We start from the raw sequence: 26,326 nt of genomic DNA, 5'->3' as shown, positions 1-26,326 counted from the left end.
TGAGGGGAAGAGGACCCTGCAAGGTCTCAATCCAACAAGCATATGTTCTGGCCCAGAAATAGCACATGTCACTCACAACCCATTAGCCAGAACCAGTCACATACACAGCCCTGTCCAAACAAAGGAGTTCAAGAAGTACAGCTCTTCCAGGTCGCCGGAACAGGGACAAATGGAAACACATGGCAAACAGCACTACCGCATGATGGAATTGAGGCTCAGAGAGGTAAAATACTCGCCTAAAATCACGTACGCAGTAAGTGACAGAGCTTCACTGGATTATTCTATCAAATACTTGACAAGTCGATGTCTGAGATTGCTTGTGTCTGAATCACCTTCATGAGGGAGGTCTCTAGCCCTGTTCAGGCACCCGACGTAGTTGGTCAGCCGGGGGACTGCGGTAGCTGTTATATAGCTCCCTTTTACGCTTTCCCCTCGGCAACGTTACTTCGGAAGGAAAGTGGGTTCTTGCAAATGACTCTGACTCTTTCTATACACCGTACATAGACCACATGCCCTTACTGCTCCCTTTAAAATGTGAATTTTTCCCTTTCATTGCTGGATTTTCCTGAAAGTGAGTTGGTTGCCCGGCATTCTCCAAAGGTCACCAATAAGGTTCCTCTTTGTGTTGTTATTGTTGATGAGTGTCATTATGAACTCCTGGCTTTTGAACATGTTGGTGGGCTTCAAACCATCGTTATGTGGTGTTGAGCAGAGGAGTGAAATGATTTGACTTGCTCTCTGCTGCTGGGTTGAAAAGAGACAGGTAAGGGAGCCAGGATGAAAGCAGAGGGGCCAGCTGGACAGCAGTACAGTCCAGGAGGTAGCTGTTGGTATCTTGGCCAGGGTGGTGGTAATGAAGGTGGTGAGAAGTGGCCGGCTTCTGGACATACTTTGAGAGAGGGGCCGAGAGAATCTCCTGACCAGTTGGATGTGGAGTGTGGGAGAAAGAGAGCACGCCAGGCCCCCTCCGAGGTTTGGGGACTGAGCAAGTGGCATTTGTGGGTCAAATGCCCTATCTGTGTTTCCTTTCACTTCCAGTGCCACACAGGGAAAGTCCCAAGGTTGTGAGTAGCAGGATTGCCCTGACAGCGGGCCACACAGGGAAAGCAAGGGCTCCCCAGAGGAGTTCATCTGAGGCCTGGTCGTAATCAGTCCATCGTGGAGTGATCAGCAGTGGGCGCATCTTTACTCATAAGCGTGCCCTGAGACAACATGGAATAGTTAATGTACAAAAGGCACAGCACACAAACCTAGAGGACTTTAAGTATTACAACCCAACGGAAGCTGGTTTGTAACAGTGTAATTACCATAATCCTCCCTCCCCACAAGCCACTAGTATGATTATCTGCTGGTTCACTGTTTCAGTGGAATGCGTTAAAAATAAAATACCCTTAGTGAATCCACCCATGGGAGAGAGAATTGACACGATCTTATTTTGCAGGTGCGGAAAAACTTCCAAATCTTTTCCCATGGTGAATTAGATATGTTGGAGGGGAGAACTTGTGGGTGGAGGGGTGAACAGCAACACAACTGCTAGGAGTGAATACAAGGTGAGGTATACCCAGGACACTTTCTAAGCGTGGCTGTAGCTTCAGTATCCAGTACAGTAGATGTCAGAGTAAAGAAAATGAGCAAGAGCCAAAGAGAGGCCTTACAGAATGATGAAAGGATCAGGACACCAGGGAGACATAAAGTTCCTAAATGTGTACGCACCAAACAACAGAGCCTCAAAGTACATGAAGGAAAAACTGGTGGAGCTGAAAGGAGAAAGAGCCAGATCTGTATTTATAGTGGGGGCCTTCCACACCCACCTCCCTCTTAGCAAGTGACAGAATTGCTAGAGAGAAAATCAGCAAGGATATAGGAGTCCTGAATAACACAGTAAACTAATGAGATCTGCATGACATAAAGAGAACAGTCTGCCCAACAACAGTAGAGTACAGTTTTTTCCCCCGAGGGTCTCTGTAACATTCACCAAGTTAGACCATCTCCTCGAACATCAGACAAACCTCAATAAATTCAGAAGGAATTGAGGGACTTCCCTGGTGGTGCAGTGGTTAAGAATCCGCCTGCCAGTGAAGGGAACACAGGTTCGAGCCCTGGTCAGGAAGATCCCACATGCTGCGGAGCAGCTAAGCCCGTGCGCCGCAACTATTGATTCTGCGCTCTAGAGCCCGTGTGCCACAACTACTGAGCCCACGTGCCACAACTACTGAAGTCCGCGCACCTAGAGCCCAAGCTCTGCAACAAGAGAAGCCGCCACAACGGGAAGCCCGTGCGCCAAACGAAGAGTAACACCGCTCGCTGCAAGTAGAGAAAGCCCGTGTGCAGCAACGAAGACCCAACGAAGCCATAAATAAAGAAAGAAAATTATTAAAAAAAAAAAAAGAAGAATTGAAATCCCGCAGAGTGTGTTTCCTGACCACGATGGAATCAAATTAAAAACCAGTAATAGAAAGCAAAAAGAAGGATCCCTAAACACTGGGAAATGGTGGCTGATACATCATTCCAGGTTATCGTTCACACCCTTGTTATAGAAGGGCTGAAGTTAGGAAGAGTTGCCTGCTGAGCTGAAAGGCATTTCAGACTGGCCCAATAGAGAGGTCACTCTGGATCTTTCAAACAGAGTATTGTTCAGGGCAAGGCTGGAGGGAGGGAGACAGTTCAGGAGGCTGTTACCTCAGTGCCACCTGACATTAAAGCTCCAAGTGCACTGGCAAAGGAAGTCCAGCTAGCTTGCTGGTTGTTAGTGGAATCGGTATGGTGGCTCATTGGACTTGGGAAGCACGAGAGAGGTATTGGTGTGGTTGCTGGAAAGTCCTGAGAGAAAGCAAGATTCGGGTGCCTTCCTGGTATATATGACTGGTGTTCAGTCTAGCCCATGGATGCATACACCTCGGTTCTTTATCAGTCCTGCTCCACTGTTTTAAAAGTTTCAGCGCAGTTGTCCTCTCCTCCCTCCTCCCTCTTTGTCCTCCTTGTCGTCCTCTTCCTCATCCTGCTCCTCCTCGATTCTTCCCCTGATAGTGCCATCTGTCGGATAAGGCTGTCCTCTCTGGACAGGCAGAAGAGTGTCCTTTCTGAGGCTTGTGGGACTGGTCCTTTAGGCCACGTTGGCACTTGGCCTGCCCTACCATGCTGTTAGCCTAAGACATGGTACGTGGTAAGTGGACCACAGATGTGTCTGCAAACTTGTAATTTTGTTCCTCTTTTCAGAGTACAGTGATGGTGGTAGACCACCTCAAGGAAGAAAGAAAGGTTGGAGTTCTTTCCCAGGTAATTCTGGCGAGAGGAGCCCTCGTTATGAACGTGATGGGTGTGAGCCTCAGCCTTCAAACCTCCAGGAGGATGATGGAAACGTGGTGAAGAGGGATGTCCAGGAGGACCCCGAAGTAAGCCAGTAAGTGGCCAGGCAGCAGAGTTTGTACACAGCAGCCCCTGGGACTATGCACCTCTCTCACTCTCCGTGGACTTGTTTTTCTTCTCTCACTGCAAAACTGAAGCATGCTAGAAGTGAAATAATGGTTGAGCAATCCTAATTGTAGAGCTGGTGTCAAAGAGACGAGGGTGTACAGAAGACTTTCTTAGCACTTATGGCCACTCACCGTCCTTCTCTCCACGTCCCCCCTGCAGCTCTCCTTGTACCATCCGAGGCAACAAGAGAGGAGTGAGATGGCAAAGTGAAGGCCACATGCATACTACTGTGTGGAGAAACAGAAAACCTCTGGAGAGGGAAATGGGGGAGAACACACAAGATGGAACCCCAGGGAGCTGGTTCAGGGTCACAGTGAGTATCCTGTAAAATGTACGGAATGTGCAGGAGAGAAAAGGCAGGGGGAGCTGTGTTGGTCTCATGTAGAGATGCTGGTTTCTTTCACTGGGGACAGTTTGTAATCTGTCCTTTTTATTACCAGGAGTTAACAGTCTTGTTCATCTAAGGGCAGGTTCAGAGAAGCAATGTACAGGGAGCAGGCTGACCGTGAGGAGAACGGAGGAGCCTGTCTCAAAGCAAAGATGGAAACTACTGCCAAGGATATGGAGCGACTCCACATTGGAGGTCTCAGCTTGGCAAGCTGAGTGTGGGAGACAGAGGGTCGAGCCTCTGGAGACCTTGTCTGAGGGGCAAGCAGTGTGTGCGCTGGGTAGGATCTCCTGGAAATTTATAAAAGGAAGATCATCTCTGACACCTTGATTATGTGGAAGAGAGTTTGACTGGAGAGAAAGAGTACTTAGGAAATCCATATTACGCACACCCGTAAGAAATCATGCCAGTGGTCCCTTCTTTACAAGCCCTTTCAAGCCCAGTAGAAGGCCGGAAAAGAACAGGAAAAGGTTCCTCCTCCAGCCTAAATTCCCTGTTGTCTGTCCTCTCTCCCATGCCTTCTTTTCATCCTTAGATTCCTTATGGGATAAAGTATGACAAGACATGGCTAATGAAGTCAATCCAGAGCCATTGCAGTGTCCCCTTCACTCCAGTGGACGTAAGAGAGGATGCCGAAGCCAGACGTGTGGGCACAGGGAAGGGGGAGAGAGAGAGACCTGGTTCAGCAGGGTCTGTTGGCTTCTGATTCTATTGCTGTTGCATTCAATCCCTGTAGTTGCACTTTATGCAAAATGGGGCTCGGTTCTTTGTGCAGGAAGCTAGCACTGCCTCTGCATTGATGGATGTCAGCTACAAGATTCGTGACGAGGAGAGCCGAAAGGTGTGTGTCGAGGGCGTTACGTGTACCTCATCCTGAGGAAGGAGTACAGGCCAGGGGCTGGTTGTCTTCTTTGGAACTAGAGTTCCTGGTGCTTACCCCACCTCTTCTTCCTGCAGATACCTGTCTTTGTCAGCCCTTCCGCTGTTCCCTACTCTGTGCGGGATAAGTTGAAGCCAGGAGAAATGGAGCAGCTAAAGGTAATGGAGACTCACGGCGAGTAGTGTGCCAGCGCTCAGACCCACCTCTCCTTCCTCCAGACCCCCGTCCCCCTCGCCCCCGATTTCCCTGCAACCACCACAGCCTCAGAGCGGCTCTCTCCATCTCTCTCTCCACAGCTGACCTTGAGCAAACGATTTGATGTCTCCCAGCAAGCTCTTGACCTCCAGAGGCTCCGCCTTGACCCAGGTACGGCTGACAGCAGTAATTCTAGGGCGGGTGAGGGCAGAGGGGTCTTCCTGGAGGGAGAACTTAGGGATGGTAACGTGGGGAGGGGCTGGTGCTGGCCCCACACCCCACTCAGCCATCCTATTCCCTCCCCTCTCCTTCCTGAAGACTTGGTGGGCTATGATATTGATATATTTCTGAATCGAAGAAGCTGCATGGCTGCCACCCTGCAGGTCATCGAAAAGTATTTCCCTGAGGTAAGGCTGTAGGCCCAGTGCTGGTATTAGGGTAGGGGGTGGAAGAGATGGGGTGGAGGGCAGATTTGTCTCCAAGGTCCTAGATAGTAACCTTCACTCTACCTCTTCTTGCCCCAAAGCTGTTGTCCTTGAACTTGAGCAGCAACAAACTGTATCAGCTGGATGGCCTGTCTGACATTATACAGATGGCCCCCACGGTCAAGATCCTGAACCTCTCCAAAAATGAGGTGAGAAGAGGGAGCCAGGTCAAAGTTGGGTTGAGAGTGGGGGGTGGGGCATGTTAGTGTCCATCAGAGTGATGACAGGAGGCAGGTGAAGGTACCTGTGTGGGAGGGAGGGTTCTGGGGGTGCCGGGATCCGGATGTCCCTCTTTCCCTGGGATTCCTTTTCCCACTTCTGCCCCATATTTCTCAGCTGACGTCTGTGTGGGAGTTGAGCAAGATGCAAGCGCTGGAGCTTGACGAGGTGTGGCTGCAAGGGAACCCATTGTGTGACACCTTCCCAGACCAGTCCACCTATGTAAGGTCAGTGTGAACACCCTGTCACCCTTCTTGGTGACCTTCACCCATGGGAGCCTAGACTATCTGTGACAGTGCCCCTTTGCCAAAGGTGGCAGCCCTGGTCTTCTGGGAGGATCACAGGCCCCACCTTCTGCTTTCTCTGTGCCTATCACCGGTGAGGAGTTTCCTTCCCCTGACCTGCTCACCTCTGCAGGCGCTCTGGGGTCTGTTTCCAGCTCTCTGCGCCCAGATATATTCCAGCAAGGCCTCCCAAGAGTGTGCCCCAGGAAGCAGGGCTTCTCCTCCTCACCAGGACCAGGAGCGACCATCCTTGATCCAGATGCTGGCGCCCTGGACTGAGAAGGGTCCTCCAGTCCAGGGCCTCTTGCTGAGAGAAGCCTTCTTTCTTCGTGCTGAGATGGGGTTTGCCTCCCCCGTTCTGAGAGGGGCCCTCTTCCCCTTCCTCCAAAGGGATACCCCCTCCCCCTGCAGGTTGACATGGGGGCTTTCCTGCGTCATGCTGAGGGCTGAGGCCATGGGTGGCTGCTGTCATGACATCCATTCTGCTGGCCCAGTGCCAGGAACTGGACCCTCCTTGGGAAAAAGCAGGGCTCCCTGAGTCAAGGGGCCAGACGTGGGCCCCCGCCAGTGATCAGAGGGCTTCCTGAGGCAGGAGTGGAAGGCAGAGGGCAGAGGTGGTAGAGGAGACAGAAGGACAGGCCTCTGAGGGGCACTTCCCATCCCTCCCTGCACACGTCACATCATCCCGCCTGGTCCTTCACAGGAGCCCTGGGCAGCCTGAGACAGGTATGATTCCTCAGATAAAGAACCAACTCAGAGAGGTGCAGGGGTCATCGGGAGAGAAGACAGTGATCATCAGAGGGGGCCACGGATCCTCAGCCCCATACTGAGCTGGGTCCTGACCCTTTCTTCCTTCTGAGGAAGATCTGCCCCCATGGCTGCTCGGTTTCCCATGCCCAAGTCTGGCTGAGCTCACACAGGTGACAAAGTTTCAGCCAGCATCCATTGGGCCCCCAGCCCAACATGTGCATATTTTCCATTCCTACCTGGTGTGTCTGGGCGATTCTGGGGCAGGTGAAGAGCCGCAACAAGTGTGCCGTTTCCCCTTTTTTCTCTCTTCTTCCCGGACCCCGACCACAGGAGAGCTTCTTTCCCTTCCCTTTGTTGTCTCTCTCTCCCCTGTCTCTGTGCCCCTATGTCTCTCTCATCTCTCCCTTCCTACCTTCACTCCCTTTCTGTCTTCATCCCCTCCATCTCCCTCCCTGAGCCCCACCTCACTCACCTCGCTGGCCCAGCATCCTGGGCCATCCCTGGGGGGTGTCGGGGTCTTGCCAGAGTGCTGGACCCCCAGTGAGGTAGCAGAGCCCCGGGCTCCCACTCCATCCGCTCTTCTCCCCACAGCCTTCAGTGGGGCCCTGGAGGAAGGGAGGGAGGAGAAGGAAGCCCTGCAGTACGGGTTTGAAATGCTGGTCCCTGTGGCACTGGAGAAGGGAGTCCGAGTAGTCTGGGTGGGAGCTACCCAGGCGAAGGAGAGGAAGGGAGGCAGGGAAGGAATATTAAAGTGAAGGTACTGAGAGAGATGAGGAGACAGTGCCTTTCAGACAGTAAGATGACAGATGCTCAGTGCTCAACAGGCAAGTGGACTGAAAACCCCTAAAATCAGGAGCAGAGGTGGGCAAAGGGTGCTGCTGGATTGGCCAGAACACACTGATCTCTGTTTATGGTATTACTGTTTTAACTCAAAGGAAGCATTGCAACCTTGAACTATCAACCACCTCTTCTCTATTTTTGGTTTTGGACAGGGCCATCAGAGAATGTTTCCCGAAGTTGTTAGGCCTGGTAAGTGCCTACGTAAATCATTGTCTCTTACGAATGTCGGTGGCCTCTGCACCTGCCCTCAAGCCCTTTGGGTCTTGCCTAGATCACATATTAGCATCAGAACCTTAACCATTTGGGGGGACATGGACTCCTGAAAATGACATGGATATACTTGCTGGAAAAATACCCATAAATACACACACGCACACACACAAGTTGAATATAACACTAGAGACTTCCAGGACCTCATGATGAAGACATCCACTGTAAGCTTTCCCATGGAATTTCCAGGGCCCTTTCACACCTGACCTCTGACCCTCACCCTCCTGGGCCCATCCTTTTCCCGGATCATCCAGGGCCACTCCCCTGGTCTCCACTCCTGACTTTCTCTTCCCTTCTCCAGGATGGCCAGGAGTTACCGCCACCAGTGACCGTTGACGTTGACACTCCCTACATAGTAAAGCCCTGCAAGGTGAGGAAGAGGATCAAACAACATTTGGGGTGTTGCAGGGAGGCTTTATCTACTGCATAGTCTCAAGTGCCATTTGATTCCAGGGAAGCTACTTTGGATCTGATGAGCTGAAGAGCCTAGTCCTGCAATTCCTGAAGCAGTAAGTATCTCTGGGAAGCTGAGCAAGGGAGGGAGGGCTAGGACAGGTGAGGCCACCTGAGCACAGGTCTGCTCAGGGGAGTTTTCAAGTCTCATTTGAGGTCCAGACCACAGAGATAGACTGTCTTCATTGCTCCTCCTTAGGTACTACTTGATCCATGACTATGGAGACAGACAGGTTCTCGCAGGTGCTTATCACGAGGAGGCCTGCTTCTCCCTGACGATTCCCTTCCACCCTGAGGACCCAGCCCCGTGAGTATCACAGCACAGGCTGTGCTCCTGGGCTGTGTGGCTCCCCAGCAGACACAGGCAGCTCCTGCAAACACCCACCACCCACTGTTGCTCTTTGTCTCCTAGAAGCAGCTTGTGCAAGTATTTCAAGGACAGCAGGAATATGAAGAAGCTCAAGGACCCCTGTGAGTGTGTGATGGGAAGACTGGGTGGGAAAGGGCAGTGAAGGGGTCAATCACAGGGCCCAGGGCGTGGCAGCCCCTGACCTTCGCTCGCTTCCCCTCCCCTCACAGACCTGCGGGTCCAGCTGCTGAAGCACACAAAACGTGTCATTGTGCACACCCTCTGTGTGTTGCCCAAGACTCAGCATGACTTCAGCTCCTTCGTGGTGGACACGTGGTTCCAGACGGTGAGCGCCTGCTTCCTCCCCCGGGTGGGCCCAGGAAGCCGCAGGTGGGTGGGAGGTGGAGGTGGTGACTGGGCACCTGGGCTCTTCCCTTTCAGGAAACAATGCTCTGCTTCTCCGTCAGTGGGGTGTTCAAGGCAGGTGAGTGTGTGTAGACCCCCAGCGCAGATGCCCCACTGCTGCCTCCCCCTGGCCAGGCTCACTCCCAGAACCACCTAGCTTCCCTGACCCCTTCCCTTACTTTCCCTTCCCTTCCCTTCCCTTCCCTGCATTCCACCCCTCCCCTCCCCACCTGCCCTCCCCTCCCATCCCCTCCCCCCGCCTCCCCTTCCCCACTGTGTTCTCCTGCCCTCAGGCTTCCCACAGACAACCCAGGTCTGAGCTGTGTCCATGCCTGTCTGCCCTGCACACCCTGGGCGTTGGGGACACAGGCTGTGGATTTTGGTGGCTCTCTTCCCAGATACTTCCTCTGAGAACTTGGGCCATTACTTAAGGTCTCAGTTTCCTCATTTTCAAAATGGGGTAGTAGTATCCACCTCTTGGGCGGCTGTGAAAAATGCATCCCATGAACTTGTGTGGTGGTCGTCAGGGGCCCTGTCACTGGGCGCAGACTGCTCCTATACTTGCCCTCCCCATTCCCGACACCCTGGCCCCCGTGAACAATTGCCCTCTCAGCATGAGTGTCCAGTCACACCCTGACTGGGGACCGCCATGTGAGCATGTACAGCACGTGTGGCTCTAAGGGGTACTGTTGTTTGTTTGCTGTTGAAGTGGAAGGAAGTTCTCAGGGCTGTGTGCGTGCCTTCACCCGGACCTTCATCGCTACCCCTGCCCGCTACGCCAGGTGAGAGCCCTGTTGTGGGTGGGAATGCCCATCCCCACCTGGGCTCAGGGGCGTGGGAATGTGGTGGCAAAGACCTTAGGTTTACTCGGCATTGTGGAAAGCCAGCAGGGAGATCCCAGGAGCAGTGTAGCCTAGTGGTTAGGAAGAGCGTGGGCTCTGGAATCGGCCTATGGGTTCTCTCCTTGAAACAACACTCACTCGCTGTGTTATCTTGGTCAAGTCACATGACCTCTGTGTGACTCAGTGTCTTCTTCCGAGAATGGGCATCAGAGCATCCAGCCCTTGGGCTGTGGTAAAGGGTAAATGCGAAATTGCCCGTGGGTTGGGGATAAACCTATAAATCGAGTGAAGGTGGTAGACAGTCTCTCCAAAGGTGGGCTCTGTGGGGAGGGGCAGAGGTACCAGTCAAGGAACCTGGGAGACAGACACAGGAGGGACGTGGAAGGAATCTGGTTGCTGAGTGCCAGTGGGAGCAGAGTCAGTATTGGGGGTGTGGGTGTCCATCCACCAGTTGTCTGAGGGCCCATTTTTCCTTCAGTCTGTGCATCGTGAATGACGAGCTGTTTGTGAGGGATGCCGACCCCAGTGAGACCCAGAGTGTGTTCTCCATCCCACTGCCTACACCCACCTCCAGCTCCATGCACCCCTCTCCCAGCAGCAGCAGGACATCATGCAGGCATCCTCCACCCCATCTGAGATGAACCTCTAGTGGTCTCAGAAGTGAGTGCTGGGGTTGCATGGGGATAGGAGGGAGCTGGGAGGAGTAGAGGAGTGATTAATGGGAACTTGAAGGTAATTTGTTTTCCTTGTTTATTTCAGTCATTTTTAATCTGAACATTTCATCTGTGGTACATATAAAGCTACCTAGTTATTTTGAGCAGCCTTGTATTATTTTTATTAATTTCATGGATGCTGCTTCTGTATTAACAGACAGTTGGGTGTTCAGGAGTGTGCATGAGGTTCATTCCACTGTATATGTCACAGTACATGTGGAGGGGAAAAAATCATTACCCCAAAACATACCTCCCAGAGGTAACCGTTGAATGTTTTCACCTTCATCATATCTTCCTGTAAGTTTGCTTATGTAGCTGTTTACATATTTATTAAGCACGTTTATATATTTCTATATTTATCTACAGAAAATGAGATCTCATCATGAGAGAGAGAGAGAGAGAAGGAAATAGAGAGACTGAGACAATGAGAAAGAGAGGTTTGTGGCTGAATGGGGAAGAGGGGTCCAAGGAGGGATTATTTAATCTTCAGTGCCTTGAAACTTGAGCAAGTTAACAGCTAATGTGAAGGAGCCATCTCAGCTCATTTGTAACTCTTAAATTTGCCCATATATTAATTTTCCTTCTTATCTTATTTCTACTACAGAGCTAATGAGACACCTCAAATGGAAAAGTATAAATTTTAAGCCCAATATATATTTAGTTATTAGTGAATGAAAGAAGGGACAATTGTATTTCAATGAAATGGTAGTACTTTTTAGGTTTTTGTCTCACAGGGAGGCAGCACATGGTTGAAACTGTGGTGTGATGTGGCTGGATGACGCATGATCTGAGGACCCTTGCACTGTTGAATGGGAGACAGGTCTAGAATTTTCCTATAAACGTATTAACATGCGTAGCAGTCCAGGAGCAGCAGTTAGGCAAACACTAGGGCTTGCTGCCCTGGTGCCATCTCTCACTGAGCTCACCAGGTGAATCAAAGGCAAGCCTGTCTTCCCAGCGTGGGGAACTGGGTTAGGGTCTGCTCAGAAGCATGATGTTGGGCAGCTCTTAGGAGCCTCTGAGTCTCCCAAGAAGCTAGAGATCCTTCTGTCTTTAAAACTTTGAACTCAAGGCATACCAGAGAGAGATTTGCTTCCTTCATAAACATATCTACATTCTCATTAGGAGAAACAATGAGAAACACCTTTCCATAATGCCTGCCTTAGCCCCAGGTTTTCTCATTCACCCGTCAGGACAGCTCTGTGTTAAAGATGAGTCCCATTTCACAGATGACAAACTCCTCCTCATATAGCTTCTATCACCTGTCCAGGTAAGTGGGAGTTTGGGAATGAGGTTCCATCCCTCGCCCTCTCTAGAGGACAGTGGAGCAGCCTCCCTTTTAGACAGTGGGCTTCTAGGCCTGGAGAAATGGTCCTTTTGTTCTCCCCTGATATAACAGGCCCAAGGGGTACTCCGTCAAAACCCCTATTGATGAATATGATAGTGCACATACATGTGCACATGCATTCATTAACTTGGAAAAGCATTCATTGTGCTCAATTTCATGGGGGAGGTAAAGTAGAACCAAATGGAATTGACAGCATATCTCCGTGTGTGTGTGTGTTTGTGTGTGTGTATCGACGGGCTGTGTATAGGAAATGTATAAAGTCATTAGTGATAAAAGTACAATATGTCAGGTAAAAACGTGGAGATGACATACCTCTGAGAGGCAGGCACTTCCTTCTTTACCTCAGAGTCCCCCTTCCTTAGTGTGCAGGACAACTTTTTTTTTAACATCTTTATTGGAGTATAATTGCTTTACAACATTGTGTTAGTTTCTGCTGTATAACAAAGTGAATCCAGTATGTGTGTGTGTGTATATATATATATATATATACACATATATATATACATATATATATATATATGTATATATATATCCCTATATCGCCTCCCTCTTGCGTCTCCCTCCCACCCTCCCTAACCCACCCCTCTAGGTGGTCACCAAGCACCGAGCTGATCTCCCTGTGCTATGCAGCTGCTTCCCACTAGCTGTCTGTTTTACATTTGGTAGTGTATATAAGTCCATGCCACTCTCGCACTTCGTCCCAGCTTACCCTTCCCTTCCCCGTGTCCTCAAGTCCATTCTCTACATCTGCGTCTTTATTCCTGTCCTGCCCCTAGGTTCTTCAGAACCGCTTTTGGTTTTTAGATTCCATATACATGTGTTAGCATACGGTATTTGTTTTTCTCTTTCTGACTTACTTCACTCTGTATGAGAGACTCTAGGTCCATCCACCTCACTACAAATAACTCAATTTCATTTCTTTTTATGGCTGGGTAAATATTCCATTGTATATATGTGTCACATCTTCTTTATCCATTCATTTGTCAGTGGCCACGTAGGTTGCTTCCATGTCCTGGCTATTGTAAATAGAGCTGCAATGAACACTGTGGTCCATGACTCTTTTTGAATTATGGTTTTCTCAGGGTATATGCCCAGTAGTGGGATTGCTGTGTCATAACCCTCTTGCACTGTTGGTGGGCATGTAAGTTGTTCAGGACAACCTTTGAGGACTGAGGAAGGTAGAGTACCTTTTGTATGAGGAGAAAGCCCTTCAAGGGTCAGGTGTGGAAGTTTCCACGGGGTACCTATTCCGATACCCAGAAGCCAAGAACAGGGAGATGGCAAAGGAGAGGCAGCTCTGGTGGTCTTCAGTGGGGAGGGAGCTAATAAGGGTATAGTCCTTCATCTGGGCACCTCCCTGGCAGCCCCCAGGTCACCACTGTCTGCAGCTGAGAGCCAGGAGTGCTGTCGGGTTAAAACCTTCCCTGGGTCATGAAAGGGTGGGCACAGGGCCTGGCATCCAGAGAGAGCCCAGGGCTTGTCTGCTTACTTCACCTCCATTCTCTGTCTTCACTTCCTATATTCTCCAGCCTCAGTTGGGTTCGTCCCTAACTTTGTGCTAATCACCACTCCTACCATTCACACTTGGCTGGGTGGTAAGAAAAATAATAATACTCATAAAACTGAAAGAATAAACCCACAATAGTAATAAAAGATAGCAACAATTATAGCACACATATTAGATGAATTACTTGCTCAAGATAAGTCAACCAGCCAGTAATGGTTCCCAGTATCAAACCCTGGTCTTCTGACCAAAAAGGCCCCACCCCATCCCCTGTTTCTATATTGAGTGTACTTCTATGTTAGGACTCAGGCCGACACAGGGGAAGAGACTCAACCCAGGTCCTGTGGTCAGTTGATGGCTCTGGAACTGGACATACGTTTGATGACTTCTGTCTAGCTGACCTGTTCCTGTTCTTTGCTCTTCTGTGTTAATCCTTCTTCCTGGGGCTCAATAAGAAATTGCCTCTGGTCAAACTAGAATGAAGAAAAGGAGACAAGAAAGCATGAGGAAAAAGGAAATGATGAGATGGCACCAAAGTTCACTTCTTGCTGCTACATTTCCAGATGCTGTTTCAAATCTATTTTATAGGACAGAGGAGGCAAGGTGGGCCAGGAGTAATATATCTCAAAGTCCTATTGCCTGCCAGACATTCTTTGAGGTTTTCTCCTTTTCTTCTTACAAGTCTAGAAGTAGGCACCCTTAGTCCCATTTTACAGAGGGCCAACCTCAGACTTACGGAATGTGTAAATTTTCCAGGGTCACATGTCTACACTTTGCCCTCTACACAGATCAAGCAAGCAGCCTCCTGTTTTAGATGATAGAATTCCAGGGCTTAAAAGACTGATAGCGGAAACCTCGCCTGATGTGGAATCTGGGCTGTGTCATGCTCCCCATTGGACTTGAAGATGATGGTAGGGATGAAATCCTACTCCGTAGGCCAAGAGGACTGGGTGTGGGGGCCACAATGACTAGCTGATTCATGAGGTGCTGAACTGGACCCAGAAAGCAGCACAAGCTGTTGCCCTTTGGAAAGAGAACCTGAATGGTAGGATATTAACATGTACACAACTACTATATGAAAGGGGTTTTACATTTTATCTCATTTAATCCTAAACTCTTTTCAAGACCAATAGGTACTTATAAATGATCAGAATCAGAATTTTTTGTGTGTATTTTTTAAGATTGAAGTACAGTTGATTTACAGTATTGTGTTAGTTTCAGGTGCACAGCAAAGTGATTCGGATATCAGATTGTTTCCCATTATATGTTATTAAAAGTTATTGAATACAGTTCCCCGTACTTTACCATAACTCCTTGTTACTTATCTATTTTATGTATAGTAGCTTGTATCTGTCAGTCTCATACTCCTAATTTGTCCCTCCCACCTCCTTCTCCCCTTTGCTAACCATAAGTTTGTTTTCTATGTCTGTGAGACTGTTTCTGTTTTGTATATAGATTCATTTGTATTATTTGTTAGATTCCACATATAAGTGATATCATATAATATTTGTCTTTCTCTGTGTGACTTACTTCAGTAAGTATAATATTCTCTAAGTCCAACTATGTTGTTGCAAATGGCTGCGTAATAGTCCAGTGTGTGTGTGTGTGTGTGTGTGTGTGTGTGTGTGTGTGTATGAGTTTTCATTTCTTTCTGGATATATACCCAGGAGTGGGATTGCTGGATCCTATGGCAGCTCTGTGTTTAGCTATTTAAGAAACCTCCATACTGCTCTCCACGTGGCTGCACCAATTTACATTCGAACCAACAGTGTAGGAGGTTCCCTTTTCTCCGCACCCTCTCCAGCATTTATTATTTGCAGACTTTTCGATGATAACCATTCTGACTCATGTGAGGTTTTGATTTGCATTTCTCTAGTAATTAGTGATGTTGAGCATCTTTTCATGTGCCTGTTGGCCGTCTTTATGTCTCCTTTGGAAAAATATCTATTTAGATCTTCTGCCCATTTTTTGCTTGAGTTGTTTATATTTTGATATGGAGTTGTATATTTTTGGATATTAACCCCTTGTCAGTCACATCACCTGCAAACATTTTTCTCCCATTCCATAAGTTGTCTTTTCATTTTGTTGATGGCTTCCTTGGCTGTGCAAAAGATTTTAAGTTTAATTAGGTCCCATTTGTTTATTTTTGCTTTAATTTATTTTGCCTTGGGACCCTGATCTGAGAAAATATTGCTACGATTTATGTCAGAGATTGGTTCACCTGTGTTCTCTTCTAGGAGTTTTATGGTGTCACATCTTATATTTAGGTCTTTAAATCATTTCAAGTTTATTTTTGTATATGGTGTGAGGGAGTGTTCTGATTTCATTGATTTACATGGAGCTGTCCGGCTTTCCCAGCATCGCTTGTTGGAGAGACAGTCTTTTCTCCATTGTATATTCTTGCCTCCTTTATTGAAGATTACTTGACCGTAGGTGGGTGGGTTTATTCCTAGGCTATCTATTCTATCCATTGATCTATATGTCTGTTTTTGTACCAGTACCATGCTGTTTTGATTACTGTAGTTTTGTAGTATAACCTGAAGTCTGGGAAGGTTATGCCTCCAGCTCTGTTCTTTTCCTCAGGATTTCTTTGGCAATTCTGGGTCTTTTGTGGTGCCATATAAATTTTTGGATTATTATTTCTAGTTCTGTGAAAAATGTAACAGGTATTTTGATAGGGATTACATTAAGTCTGTCGATTGCTTTGGGTAGTATGGCCATTTTAACAATATTAAGTCTTCCAGTCTAAGAGCATGGGACACCTTTCTATATCTTTGAATCACCTTCCATTTCTTTTATCAATGTTCTATAGTTTTCATCATATAGGTCTTTCACGTCTTGGTTAAGTTTATTTTTAGGTATTTCATTTTTTGATGGGATTTTAAATGGGATTATTTGTTTACTTTCCTTTCTGATATTTCATTATTAGTGTAATGAAATGCAACAGATTTCTGTATATTAATCTTGTACCCTGCTACCTTGCTGAATTCATTTCAGTGAACAGAACTTAAAAGTTAAGTAAGGTGACCTAGAAACAACCTTACCAATTGCTGCTCCAGGATTCATAATCTGGAGTTACACAAAGTAACCTGGAGTTACATTTTATCCTATGAACTGACATTCGACATCTCAGAAGGCATTATTATTCACTTGTTCTCTCTCAAACAACGTGAAGTGAAATAAAAACACTAAAGCTCATTAAAAAGGATTAGATATCCTCTGCATTTCAAAAGTCACAAAAGGTGTGTGAAAATCTGGGGGATATTGTATTCAGACGTAGGTTTATCTCTTCAATGTACAAAATATTCTTAAACAGTAGAGTTAGGTAAATGATATGAAGAGCGGATGCACAGAAAAACCACTTGGAAACAAACCAAACTAAATAAATTAATAGGAAATAAATCATATTAAGCGAACAGGGTTGTCATGATGTACAAAGTAAAATATGATGACCCTTTTTCTGCAAAAGAATATATATGAACATGGGTGTATGAGGGTGATTAAATATGTTAGTGCATTACATACAGAGAAAAATCTGGAAAGTAGGCACCTATAAGTGAAGAGAAACTCTCTTTGTATTATGGTGGGCAAAAGGTAGGGACAGATGGGTGTGGCAATGTAATTTTGGTTTCTAAAAACGCATGTCTATATTTTTCCATACGTGTTAAACAAAGAGAAGTATTCATTGGTGCCCTAACAAAGTACTGAGATAAAGTTTTGTTAAACGGGTATATCAGCAGCCAAGTCACAAAATAATAGTGCAGAAATACATTTATTGACTTAGACACTAAACAGATTTCTTTGGTAATAAATCACTGAGTGTGGATTGTTGAAGATAGAAGATGTTTTTATTTTATAACTGCATTTCTATGCTGTTTCCAGAATGGAAACATTGAGTAAAATGTTAAAAATACAAAAGATTGCAAACTGATTACCAATACGCTATTCATATATTCATGGCTTCGGAAGCAGATCAAAAGAATTGATTTGACAGTTCTTTGTATGTGTGTGTATTTGTATATGTCCCTTTGTCTCAAATTTCTTTACACCAATTATTCATACACTAACTCATGCAGCTTTCGACTCAGTTCACTTAGGGGCCAGATTTCCAGTCCCAGAGCTTGAAGATCCCAGCATAGGCATGAATACAGAAGGATCGCTGCCAGTGTGAAGTCTAGAAATCTTGCCTTTAGGATGAAATTCATTTGCCTCCCCACCACCACCACAGTCCTTTCCATCCCCCATCCTTTGCCAAGCCCCCAGTTCAGACTTTTACACCTGCAGTTCTGACTTTGGTCACTAGGTGGCACGCTCTCCATTTTCTACACATTTTTCTTCTTCCCCTCAATGGAAAATATATATTTTAAAAACAAGTGAAAAGTTTCCTCAAAGTCTATTGGAAAAAAACAAGTACAGTGTGATCTTAACTTACTTTGAAACATTCAGATGTGTATAGAAAGACTAAAAGGGCGTATGTGTAGTTTCTACCCTGCTTCTCATTCATTTATTAATGTGTACTGTGTGTTTACCATGTGGCAGGAACTGTCAGTCCAATTCCTTATCTGCATCCCAACCTCCCTCTCTTCATCTCCAGACCTGCATAACTGGAAAAGCCCCCAGGAAACCAGATGGATGTTAGTGCCCACCGCATGGAGCCCCATGACCTCAGGCTCCATTCTAAGCACAATTAGTCCAAGCTTGACCCTGGGTCCTGGAAACCAGCATGGAAACAGGAAATGATGTAGCTTAGTGGGAGAGGCTATAACTTGGGAAACTGTGGCACCTTCTAACTCAAACCCCCGTCCTTTTGCATAGGACGAGTAGGCTATTACCTTCCCTGATGGGACACCACTCAGAGAGTCAAGGATGAGGTGAACAGTGTTGCTTTCAGTTTTGCTTCTCCTCACAGGCTCCAGCTGGAGGTTTTACTTTCTCTTAGACCTTTGCTCTGTCAGAGTGGTACATTTCGGAACTGGTTTTGTATGTTTTATCCCTAAGAGGGTGGTTCTATCCATTTAGTCATCTGACAGGTCCATTTGAGGTGACATGGAGTTCCTGCTTCATGAAGACCTTCTCTGCCAGTCGGGGAGCCTGGATCCATATCCACAAGAGACAGAAAAGAGTAGAGACCGAGCTATCAAGACAAACACAGGACCAAGACTCTGGTCCAAATGCCTAATTCTCTTGACTTAGTGAAATGGTTTTCACATATTTCTCACATGACGGTCACTTCTTTTCTGGGTTCCTCTTACACCTGACGCTCAAATATGATCCCTTTCTCTCTCTCCTGTCCACAAACATATACCCACAATAAATTCCTCTAAAAGCTAGTGGTGAAGAAAAGTTTTCTAAATATGGCTTCAAATCCAGAAGCAATAAGGGAAAACCATAGTACACCTGATTTCATTAAAAATTGTAAGGCAGAAAGCATCCCATCAGCAAATTAAACTGAAAAATTACAAATTGGGAAACATACAACTTACATCAATGACAAAGGTTATCTACCTTGTAGTAGAAAGATTATGAAAAAGCAAGGGCAAATTAGAACATTCTGAAGGAGAAAGGGCACTAGATACAAAAAGAATTTCCCCGAAAAATGTTCCTTAAACATGTTAAAAAGTGTGAAACCTAACTCTGGATTAAGAGATGCAAAGAAAAAAACAAACAAACCAAAAAGCCGAGATGCCTCTTCTCATCATTTACATAGTCAGTGAAGAAATAGGCAATCACGTACATTGCTGGTGGCAATGTAACATGGTATAACTCCTAGCCAGGGGATTTGATACGGTGTTATGAAATTACCAGGGTACTTACCCTTGGAACCAGCAATGTCTCTCCTAAGAATCTATCCCAAACTAACAATGTAAAAAGACATAAACACAAAGCCATTCCTGCCAGAACAATTCATACAGCAGAAGGCCAGAAACAAGACATATCCACCAATAAGGGGCTGGTTGAATAAACTGTGGTCCATCTACATCTGAGAGGACTGTGCAGCTGTAAAAAGCAATGAAGACTCCTCCTCTGTACTGTTGTGGAGTCATCTCCAGGATATATTGTTCAGTGATAAAAGCCAGGTGCAGAAAAGTGTGTGGAGCTGCTGCTGTCCAATATGACGGCCACTAGCCTCAAGTAGCTATTTACAGTAAATTAAATTCAAATTACATGAAATTAAAAAATCAGTTACTCAGAGTTGCCACGTTTTAGGTGCTAAATGTTCAATTCCTGAATAAGACTCAGGTACTTAATGACTGCTGTGTTGAACAGCACAGATACAGAACATTCCCATCTCCACAGAAGTTTCTGTTGGAGAGCACTGGTGTAGAATATGACAACTTTTACGTATGAAACGGGGAGAAAACAAATGTATGTTATATTTCCTTATATTTTAAGAACTGTACAGTTAATACAAAAGATGATAAAAATGCGTACCTATAAGGGGACAGAAGAGCAGCCCAGGATGCAAGCCAATGACGTAGATTCTCTTAAATATGAAACCTATATTACTGGCTCTATGCACTGAAAGGGCAAGAAACAATGACCAACACAGTAGTAATCAGCAACTGTAGTCCCTAGACTGAATTTCCCACTAAAAGGAACCAGGCTTCCTTGGAGAAATGCCTGATTTTTGGTCTAGGTAAGGATTGTACCAGGTGAGTCTGGACGGAACTCTCATACCAGAAATTATATCAAAAAGACTCATAACCTCAGGGCCTCCCATTGGCCAAAGATAGAACAATTTGAACATCAAAAACATTAATGACTATCATGCACTAAAACACGTCAAATATAGAAACATCTATGACACTCTAAAAAAAAAGCCAACAAAACCAACTCACTGCTCACCTTTGAGAATCCTAGGGAAACACCTGATTTTTGAAAGTGCAAATATTGCCAGTGAACTGTATATACACCTTGCCTTTCCTGTGCTTGTTATACCTACGCATAGTTGTTGAGGGAAGAATTCTTTTATAAAAGAATTTCCACCAATACATGCAGAAGCAATTAAAGAATTTGTACGTCATGCTTTTGCAACCTTTTATGAAATGTAGCTCTAGGCAATGATCATTAGAGGCTGCAAAAAAGGGATGTGAAAAGCAGATGGGAAATTTTATAAAAGCTGTGTCACAGTATCTCTGAATTTGCCTTTCCTCACTTGTAAAATGGGAACAATTCTATCCATATTAGACAATTACTGTGAGGAGCAAAAGGTCAATCGGGCAGATGATACATATAGTGCTGAATAGGGATGAATAGTCTTATCTCATACCTGACCTTCCTTTAAAGGAGATTCCCTTGATACAATCTAAACAGCATGATTATAAGACAATAATGTGGAAATATTAAATGGAAGGGAAACGTATAAGTTTTCATTACGTATTCACTTCAGTGTCATTTCTCTGTGCTGGAGTCATTTCTCAGATAATTTAGGAGAAAGGAAAACTGACTCCAGCATTTCCATTCGGTGTGTGAAAGAAAACCATTGGTCCATTTCACATTATTTCATATCTTTTCCCATTCCACTTTTAATAATTATGTTAATTTCTTAAGAATAACATGTGTACTCAAACGAACTTATCTATCAAACAGAAACAGACTCACAGACAGGGAACACACTTGTGGTTGCCAAGGGGGAGAGGGGGTGGGGGAGGGACGAATTGGGAGTTTGGAATTATCCGATGCAAACTATTTATACATAGAATGGATAAACGACAAGGTCCTACTGTATAGCACAGGAAACTATATTCAATATCCTGTAATAAACCATAATGGAAAAGAACGTCAAAAGGAATATATATGTGTAACTGAATCACTTTGCTGTACAGCAGAAATTGACACAACATTGTAAATCAACTATACTTCAATAATAATAATAAAAAAAGAATAACGTACTGTAACCCAGCAAGAATGGGCTTTGCAGAAGAACACTACAGTAAATCACTGGGGGCCAGGCACATCATAGGTTCTTGGGTAAATCGTTTCCCCTATGCTGGCCATTTTTTTGGATAAAACCTCTCAGATGTAGAGGCTAATGAGATACCATCTGGGAAAGCACTTTTGAGACCTTAGATGGGATGGAAGAAGCTATTATTTCTACGTAATTACTTTCCAATCTACACTTCAGATATTATCATACTCTGTGTTGAATGAATTCAGTAGGCATAAGTCCTTGCATTACTTTGTACTTGAATGGCCATTTGTGAATAGTCTTAGGGTGGTTGGAAGGGAAAAGTTATATATTAGGGCAGGACCTCTGGCCCAGAAAATCATAGGGACTTATCTATTGTGAATGCATGCATTTTTTCTATCTCATGCATTTTCCACAACATTCCTGGAAGGTAGAGAATAACATATCTTTACATCATGTTGTAGCTGGAGAAACAGTAATGTACAGAGGTTAAGCAACTTGGCTGGGGGTCATCCTTCTCTTAAGAGGAAAAGCAGAGACTGACACCCTGTATGTCCAAGTGCAGACTGCATGATGCTCAGCTGCACATGACACCGTATTCAAATAAGTCTTGCTTTCCTGCTGACCTGGGTCACTTCTGAAATCTATCTTCACTTCCGATGCCAGACTGATAGTCCTGCTTGTATTTATGCAAGTCGGTGAACATCACTGTACTTCAATTTCCTGTTCTGTAGAGACAAGGGAATGTGGTTAGGTCATTAGTGTTTGAAAGTGAATTCCCAGACAACATAAGGAATATGCACAGTATAATAGAGGGACAGGTGTTATGCTGAGGATGAATAATTGAAGGAACAGGCTCCAAATGCATGAAGGTCAAAAGTTCCTGGATTCATTAATGCATATTGATAAATCAACCTGTGAAAAAGTTGTACTAAGTGAAATCCCCACCAGCAATATCAGACTTTGTAGGATTCCCCATATGCACCCCCACACTGGAAATTCTCAGTAGTTTATTGTTACACTTGAAAAACATGAACATAGAAATTCTCTTATTGTCATCAGATTTAATTGGATAGTAAGGTTATTTAAAAGTATCCCTAGTATGCAGACTCTTCTGCTAATCATCATTTGCATTAGTTATTAATGCAAAAAGGTCCAGTGACATCGGCAACCTAACAAACCATGAGTGACGGCCTTATAAGCCAGCAAGTTCTCCTAGGGCTACTGCCTGCATGAAGGCTCCAGGGTGTGTGTGTATGTGTGTGTGTGTGTCCTCTGGGGCCTCCTAAGGACAATGTATATCCCTAGAAAGAGATTGAGAATATCTCTTTGTGATATATGTTGAGTTCAAGTTTAGAGAGGAGCTGGATCTGCTCGTTCTTGAGTCTTTCGAAATGGCACAAGAGTTGGACCACAGCAAGCTTCTGAGCAGACAGTAGTCTCGTTCCCCCAGATGGAAGGCAAGCCTGTCTGTGAACTCACCTGCTCAGGTCAGGGATGGATCCCTCCAGGACATAAGGTGTGGCAGTCTGCCTAAATGTGCCTCTGAACACTGAAGTTGAGGGCTCCCATCTTGCAGCTGTCAGTTGCAGAGTCCTGAGAAGCTGCATCCTCTCAGCCACCCACCACCATGGGCTCAGTCATCTGCATGAGGAGCTCTGCACTCAGGGATAAAAATCCTTAAATTCTTAGCACATCTTTGACACGTCGTGCATTCACCTATTCATCCGTTCATACGTTTAACAGACATTAAGAAGAAACTCTACACTATCCCTTCAGTAAGTTTTAGGTTTCTCCAGAATGGAAACAAGGAAATAAAGTGTGGGAAGGCTGGTGTGGTCAATTCAGATGTTAAATCTATGAAGAGATAGATCCTTCTCATTAAGATTTCAAGCTGCTCAAGTATCTTATAAATGGTGATTATAGAACATCATTTAATGCTGTGGGCCTCTGTCCACATCTCTGGTTACTGACCTCTTTACATATATATTCTGCACTCTGCAACTAAAGATCTACAATGAATTCTTGATACTCAGTTCATATCCCCCGACCTCCCCTCCAACTCAGTCTTCACCTCTCATCTAATGGGGACGTCCCTCCACTCCTCCACTGAAATTTATCTTGCCAAAGTCAACAACCACCTTTTTGTCACATTTATACATCATGAGTGTTGAAATGCATGGCCAAATGGAGACAGAGGTTTCCCTAGCCAGGATACAATTAAGTTGCTTGTCTACAGACAAGGATTACATTGCAAACTGATACTGTCAGTTACCTGAAATCTAGAATTGTAAAACACCTTGCATGGAGACCAAGTCAGGTAATGGGGAAGTGTGTGCTATAGACAGTAGGCTTTCAAATGAAGTTGAAAATGTCCCCCACATGTCTCATACTTTTGCATCATTGAAAGGGATTTTACAAATAGGTCTACAGCAGGATAACAATGTTTATTAGGGTCTCCTCACTAGACTCTGTCTCACCTGTCTCTTTTTTTTTTTCTCACGGTATTTCCAATTATGGAATGAAATCATCTGAAATTGTAATGTTGTCTCACGTGTTGAGGGGCCGTATGGCCCAGCAGTTCCAGTTCTAGTTACACACTCAAGAGAAATAAAAACACGTCTACATAAAAACTCGGAGAAAAATATTCATAGTAACATTACTCATAACACCCAAAAAGTGGAAACAACTCACATGCCTATCAATTGATAAGTGCACAAGTAAAATTTGGCATAGTCATACAACAAACTATTATTCAGCCATGAAATGAATGAAGCACTGATACATGTACAACATATACGATCCTTGATACCATTATGCTAGTGAACAAAGTCAAACATAAAAGACCAAATACTATGTGACTCAATTTATAGGGAATGTTCAAAATAGGCAAATCCATAGAGACAGACAGCAAATCAGTGCTTGCCTGGTAGTAAGTATGGGTACGGGGCTTCAGTGTTTTCAAACATTATGGAAGTGTTGGGAACTACAGAAATGCCTAAAATTCAGTTATGGTAACGGTTGCATGCATTTACTACAAATCATCACACTGTACCCTTAAAGCGTGTGAACGTTATTGCCTGTAAACTTTACCCAAAGAAAGCTGTTTAAAATTAAAAAATTAAAAATAAAATATGATGTTGGCCTGGTCTTCTTTTGTACCACCATAACAAGCAAGTTACATTCAGGACGGACGTAGTTAAGGATGGTGATAGGAGTTGGTTATAAGGATTGCCATCCTGATAATTCCCTACCTTCATTCCTGGGCCTGGATTTAGGAAGGGAGAGCGAATGAGAAGCAAGGCCATGAAGGGGTTGAAAGAAACAGAAGGAAATGTGGTTGTCAGTGCGCACACACACACATGCACCCATACACTGACACACTCACACCATATATATTCATACATCGACCAGGCTGCGTTTTGAATCCTAGGACTCTCACAAGAGAGCGCAATGTGTGCTCAAAGAGGACACATTCCGCTCATGTGCAAATAGCCACATGAATCCTGAACTGTGCCCTTCAGCGCAGTTAAATGCCATCCACACAGCCTTGACAATGGGGAATATAAGGAACGCTGAATTCCAAATGACACGAGGTTGTGAGACTCCATTATGTCTCATCCATAGGATGGAATTCTAGTCAGGCAGCAAAAACGAGTTATAGTGACGACAAGGAGAGAGGATTTGTTGCCTATCAGATTAGCAGCGATTCACATTATTTCTAAAGTGTGCAGAAACAGGAATTTTCCTATAGTATTGTTAGAAATATAAAATAGTAAGAGTTTGTTCAAATAAAATAGTTTTTTTATTGTTTTGAAAGAACACTTCCAGAACTTATAAAAATGCTTACTAAGATATCTGCATGTATATGAACAAGAATGTTAAGCACACTATAGTTTGTAATAGAAAACGTGGTAAAGGAACTATATTTACATCACTAGTACTGGAAAAGTGAATTCTGGAGCATTCATATAATGCAACAACCAGGGCAATATAAAAAAATAAGTGAAATTTTATTGTCAAGTAACTTAAAATGTTATCACAGAAACTCATCTACATGGAAATATGGTCACAATAAGTGCCAAGGTGGGTTACAATGATCATAAATGACAGGGATCCAGTTTTGCTTATATAGGTGTATACCTCTTTATCCAGAGGTCTTTAAAAATAATAAAAAAAAACCTTTCTGTTAAAACATAAAAATAAAAATGGTCTTTCTGTTGAAATCACATAGAGCTTTCCACTCAGCATAGAAAGAGGCTGCACTTTCTGTCTAGATACCTCAGTATCCCTGTACCTGGAGTGTGTCCCTTTTCCACCCAGACTTCCAGAAAGCTCTCTGGATTTAGGCCTTTCGCTCCCACCTTCTGGCTCAGCGATGTTCATGCTGCAGTTCGGTCCACTGTCACGAGGTGGCACCATCGTACCTCCATTGTCAAACTTCTCTACAAAGACGTTCATTCAAAGAGCAAAAAAATACCATCCTCTTCCTCAAAACCCAGCCCATGAACCTATGTATAGAATGATTCTAATTTTGCCTGAAAAACCTGTTAGGTGTAAAAGAAGAGTGTAAAAACATATACGCCGGGTCTTGAATACGAAGACGAAATAGCAGGTGGCAGTAGCGTGTTGGCAACGGTCGGCTGTTGAAGGGCTTTACAGGACTGGTGGGAGGTGGAAGAGAGAATGGGGCTCCAGAGCGGGGTCTTGGCGGCTGTGTCCAGTGTCATGGACAGGGTATGACAGACAGGGAGTGGGAAAAGTTCTGGACAGACTCTACGGGGTGGGTGGGGGTGGAGGGTGAACACCCTACTCTCTGGGAGGGACACCCCCCCCCCTCCCCGTCTGCAGTGTGGACACTTCAACCTACACTTAGGAGATACCTCAATAAACTCGATGTTCTTTTCGGGTCAACAGCAGATGGGACTGCTCTAGTAATACATCTAAGTTTCACAAACATAATTAGTGTCTTAGTAAACAAAACATTCCAAGATCTTATCCTTGGCCTCATGTGCTCA

At 45.1% G+C, this 26,326-nt stretch overlaps 1 protein-coding gene across 1 annotated transcript in view; it reads left to right on the top strand.

Annotated features, from left to right (window-relative positions):
- The window catches only part of LOC307180627 (uncharacterized protein), a 122,965-nt gene extending 112,018 nt beyond the window's left edge, over positions 1 to 10,947 (top strand). Inside the window, exons 33-51 of the mRNA XM_079910997.1 lie at positions 3,217 to 3,400; positions 3,634 to 3,787; positions 4,398 to 4,481; positions 4,599 to 4,703; positions 4,820 to 4,900; positions 5,039 to 5,108; positions 5,256 to 5,344; positions 5,464 to 5,571; positions 5,759 to 5,868; positions 7,668 to 7,704; positions 8,087 to 8,155; positions 8,239 to 8,294; positions 8,438 to 8,545; positions 8,651 to 8,709; positions 8,818 to 8,933; positions 9,029 to 9,071; positions 9,702 to 9,774; positions 10,313 to 10,494; positions 10,914 to 10,947. Of these exons, the coding sequence (XP_079767123.1) occupies positions 3,217 to 3,400; positions 3,634 to 3,787; positions 4,398 to 4,481; positions 4,599 to 4,703; positions 4,820 to 4,900; positions 5,039 to 5,108; positions 5,256 to 5,344; positions 5,464 to 5,571; positions 5,759 to 5,868; positions 7,668 to 7,704; positions 8,087 to 8,155; positions 8,239 to 8,294; positions 8,438 to 8,545; positions 8,651 to 8,709; positions 8,818 to 8,933; positions 9,029 to 9,071; positions 9,702 to 9,774; positions 10,313 to 10,475 (1,709 nt within the window). The 3' untranslated portion in view covers positions 10,476 to 10,494; positions 10,914 to 10,947. The remainder of the gene's footprint in view (positions 1 to 3,216; positions 3,401 to 3,633; positions 3,788 to 4,397; positions 4,482 to 4,598; positions 4,704 to 4,819; positions 4,901 to 5,038; positions 5,109 to 5,255; positions 5,345 to 5,463; positions 5,572 to 5,758; positions 5,869 to 7,667; positions 7,705 to 8,086; positions 8,156 to 8,238; positions 8,295 to 8,437; positions 8,546 to 8,650; positions 8,710 to 8,817; positions 8,934 to 9,028; positions 9,072 to 9,701; positions 9,775 to 10,312; positions 10,495 to 10,913) is intronic.
- Positions 10,948 to 26,326: the final 15,379 nt, after the last annotated feature.

Source organism: Stenella coeruleoalba (assembly GCF_951394435.1).
Source record: "Stenella coeruleoalba genome assembly, chromosome: X".
NCBI lineage: Eukaryota > Metazoa > Chordata > Mammalia > Artiodactyla > Delphinidae > Stenella > Stenella coeruleoalba.
Note: the sequence above shows the minus strand (reverse complement) of the source record. Positions and strands in the feature narration are given on the sequence as shown.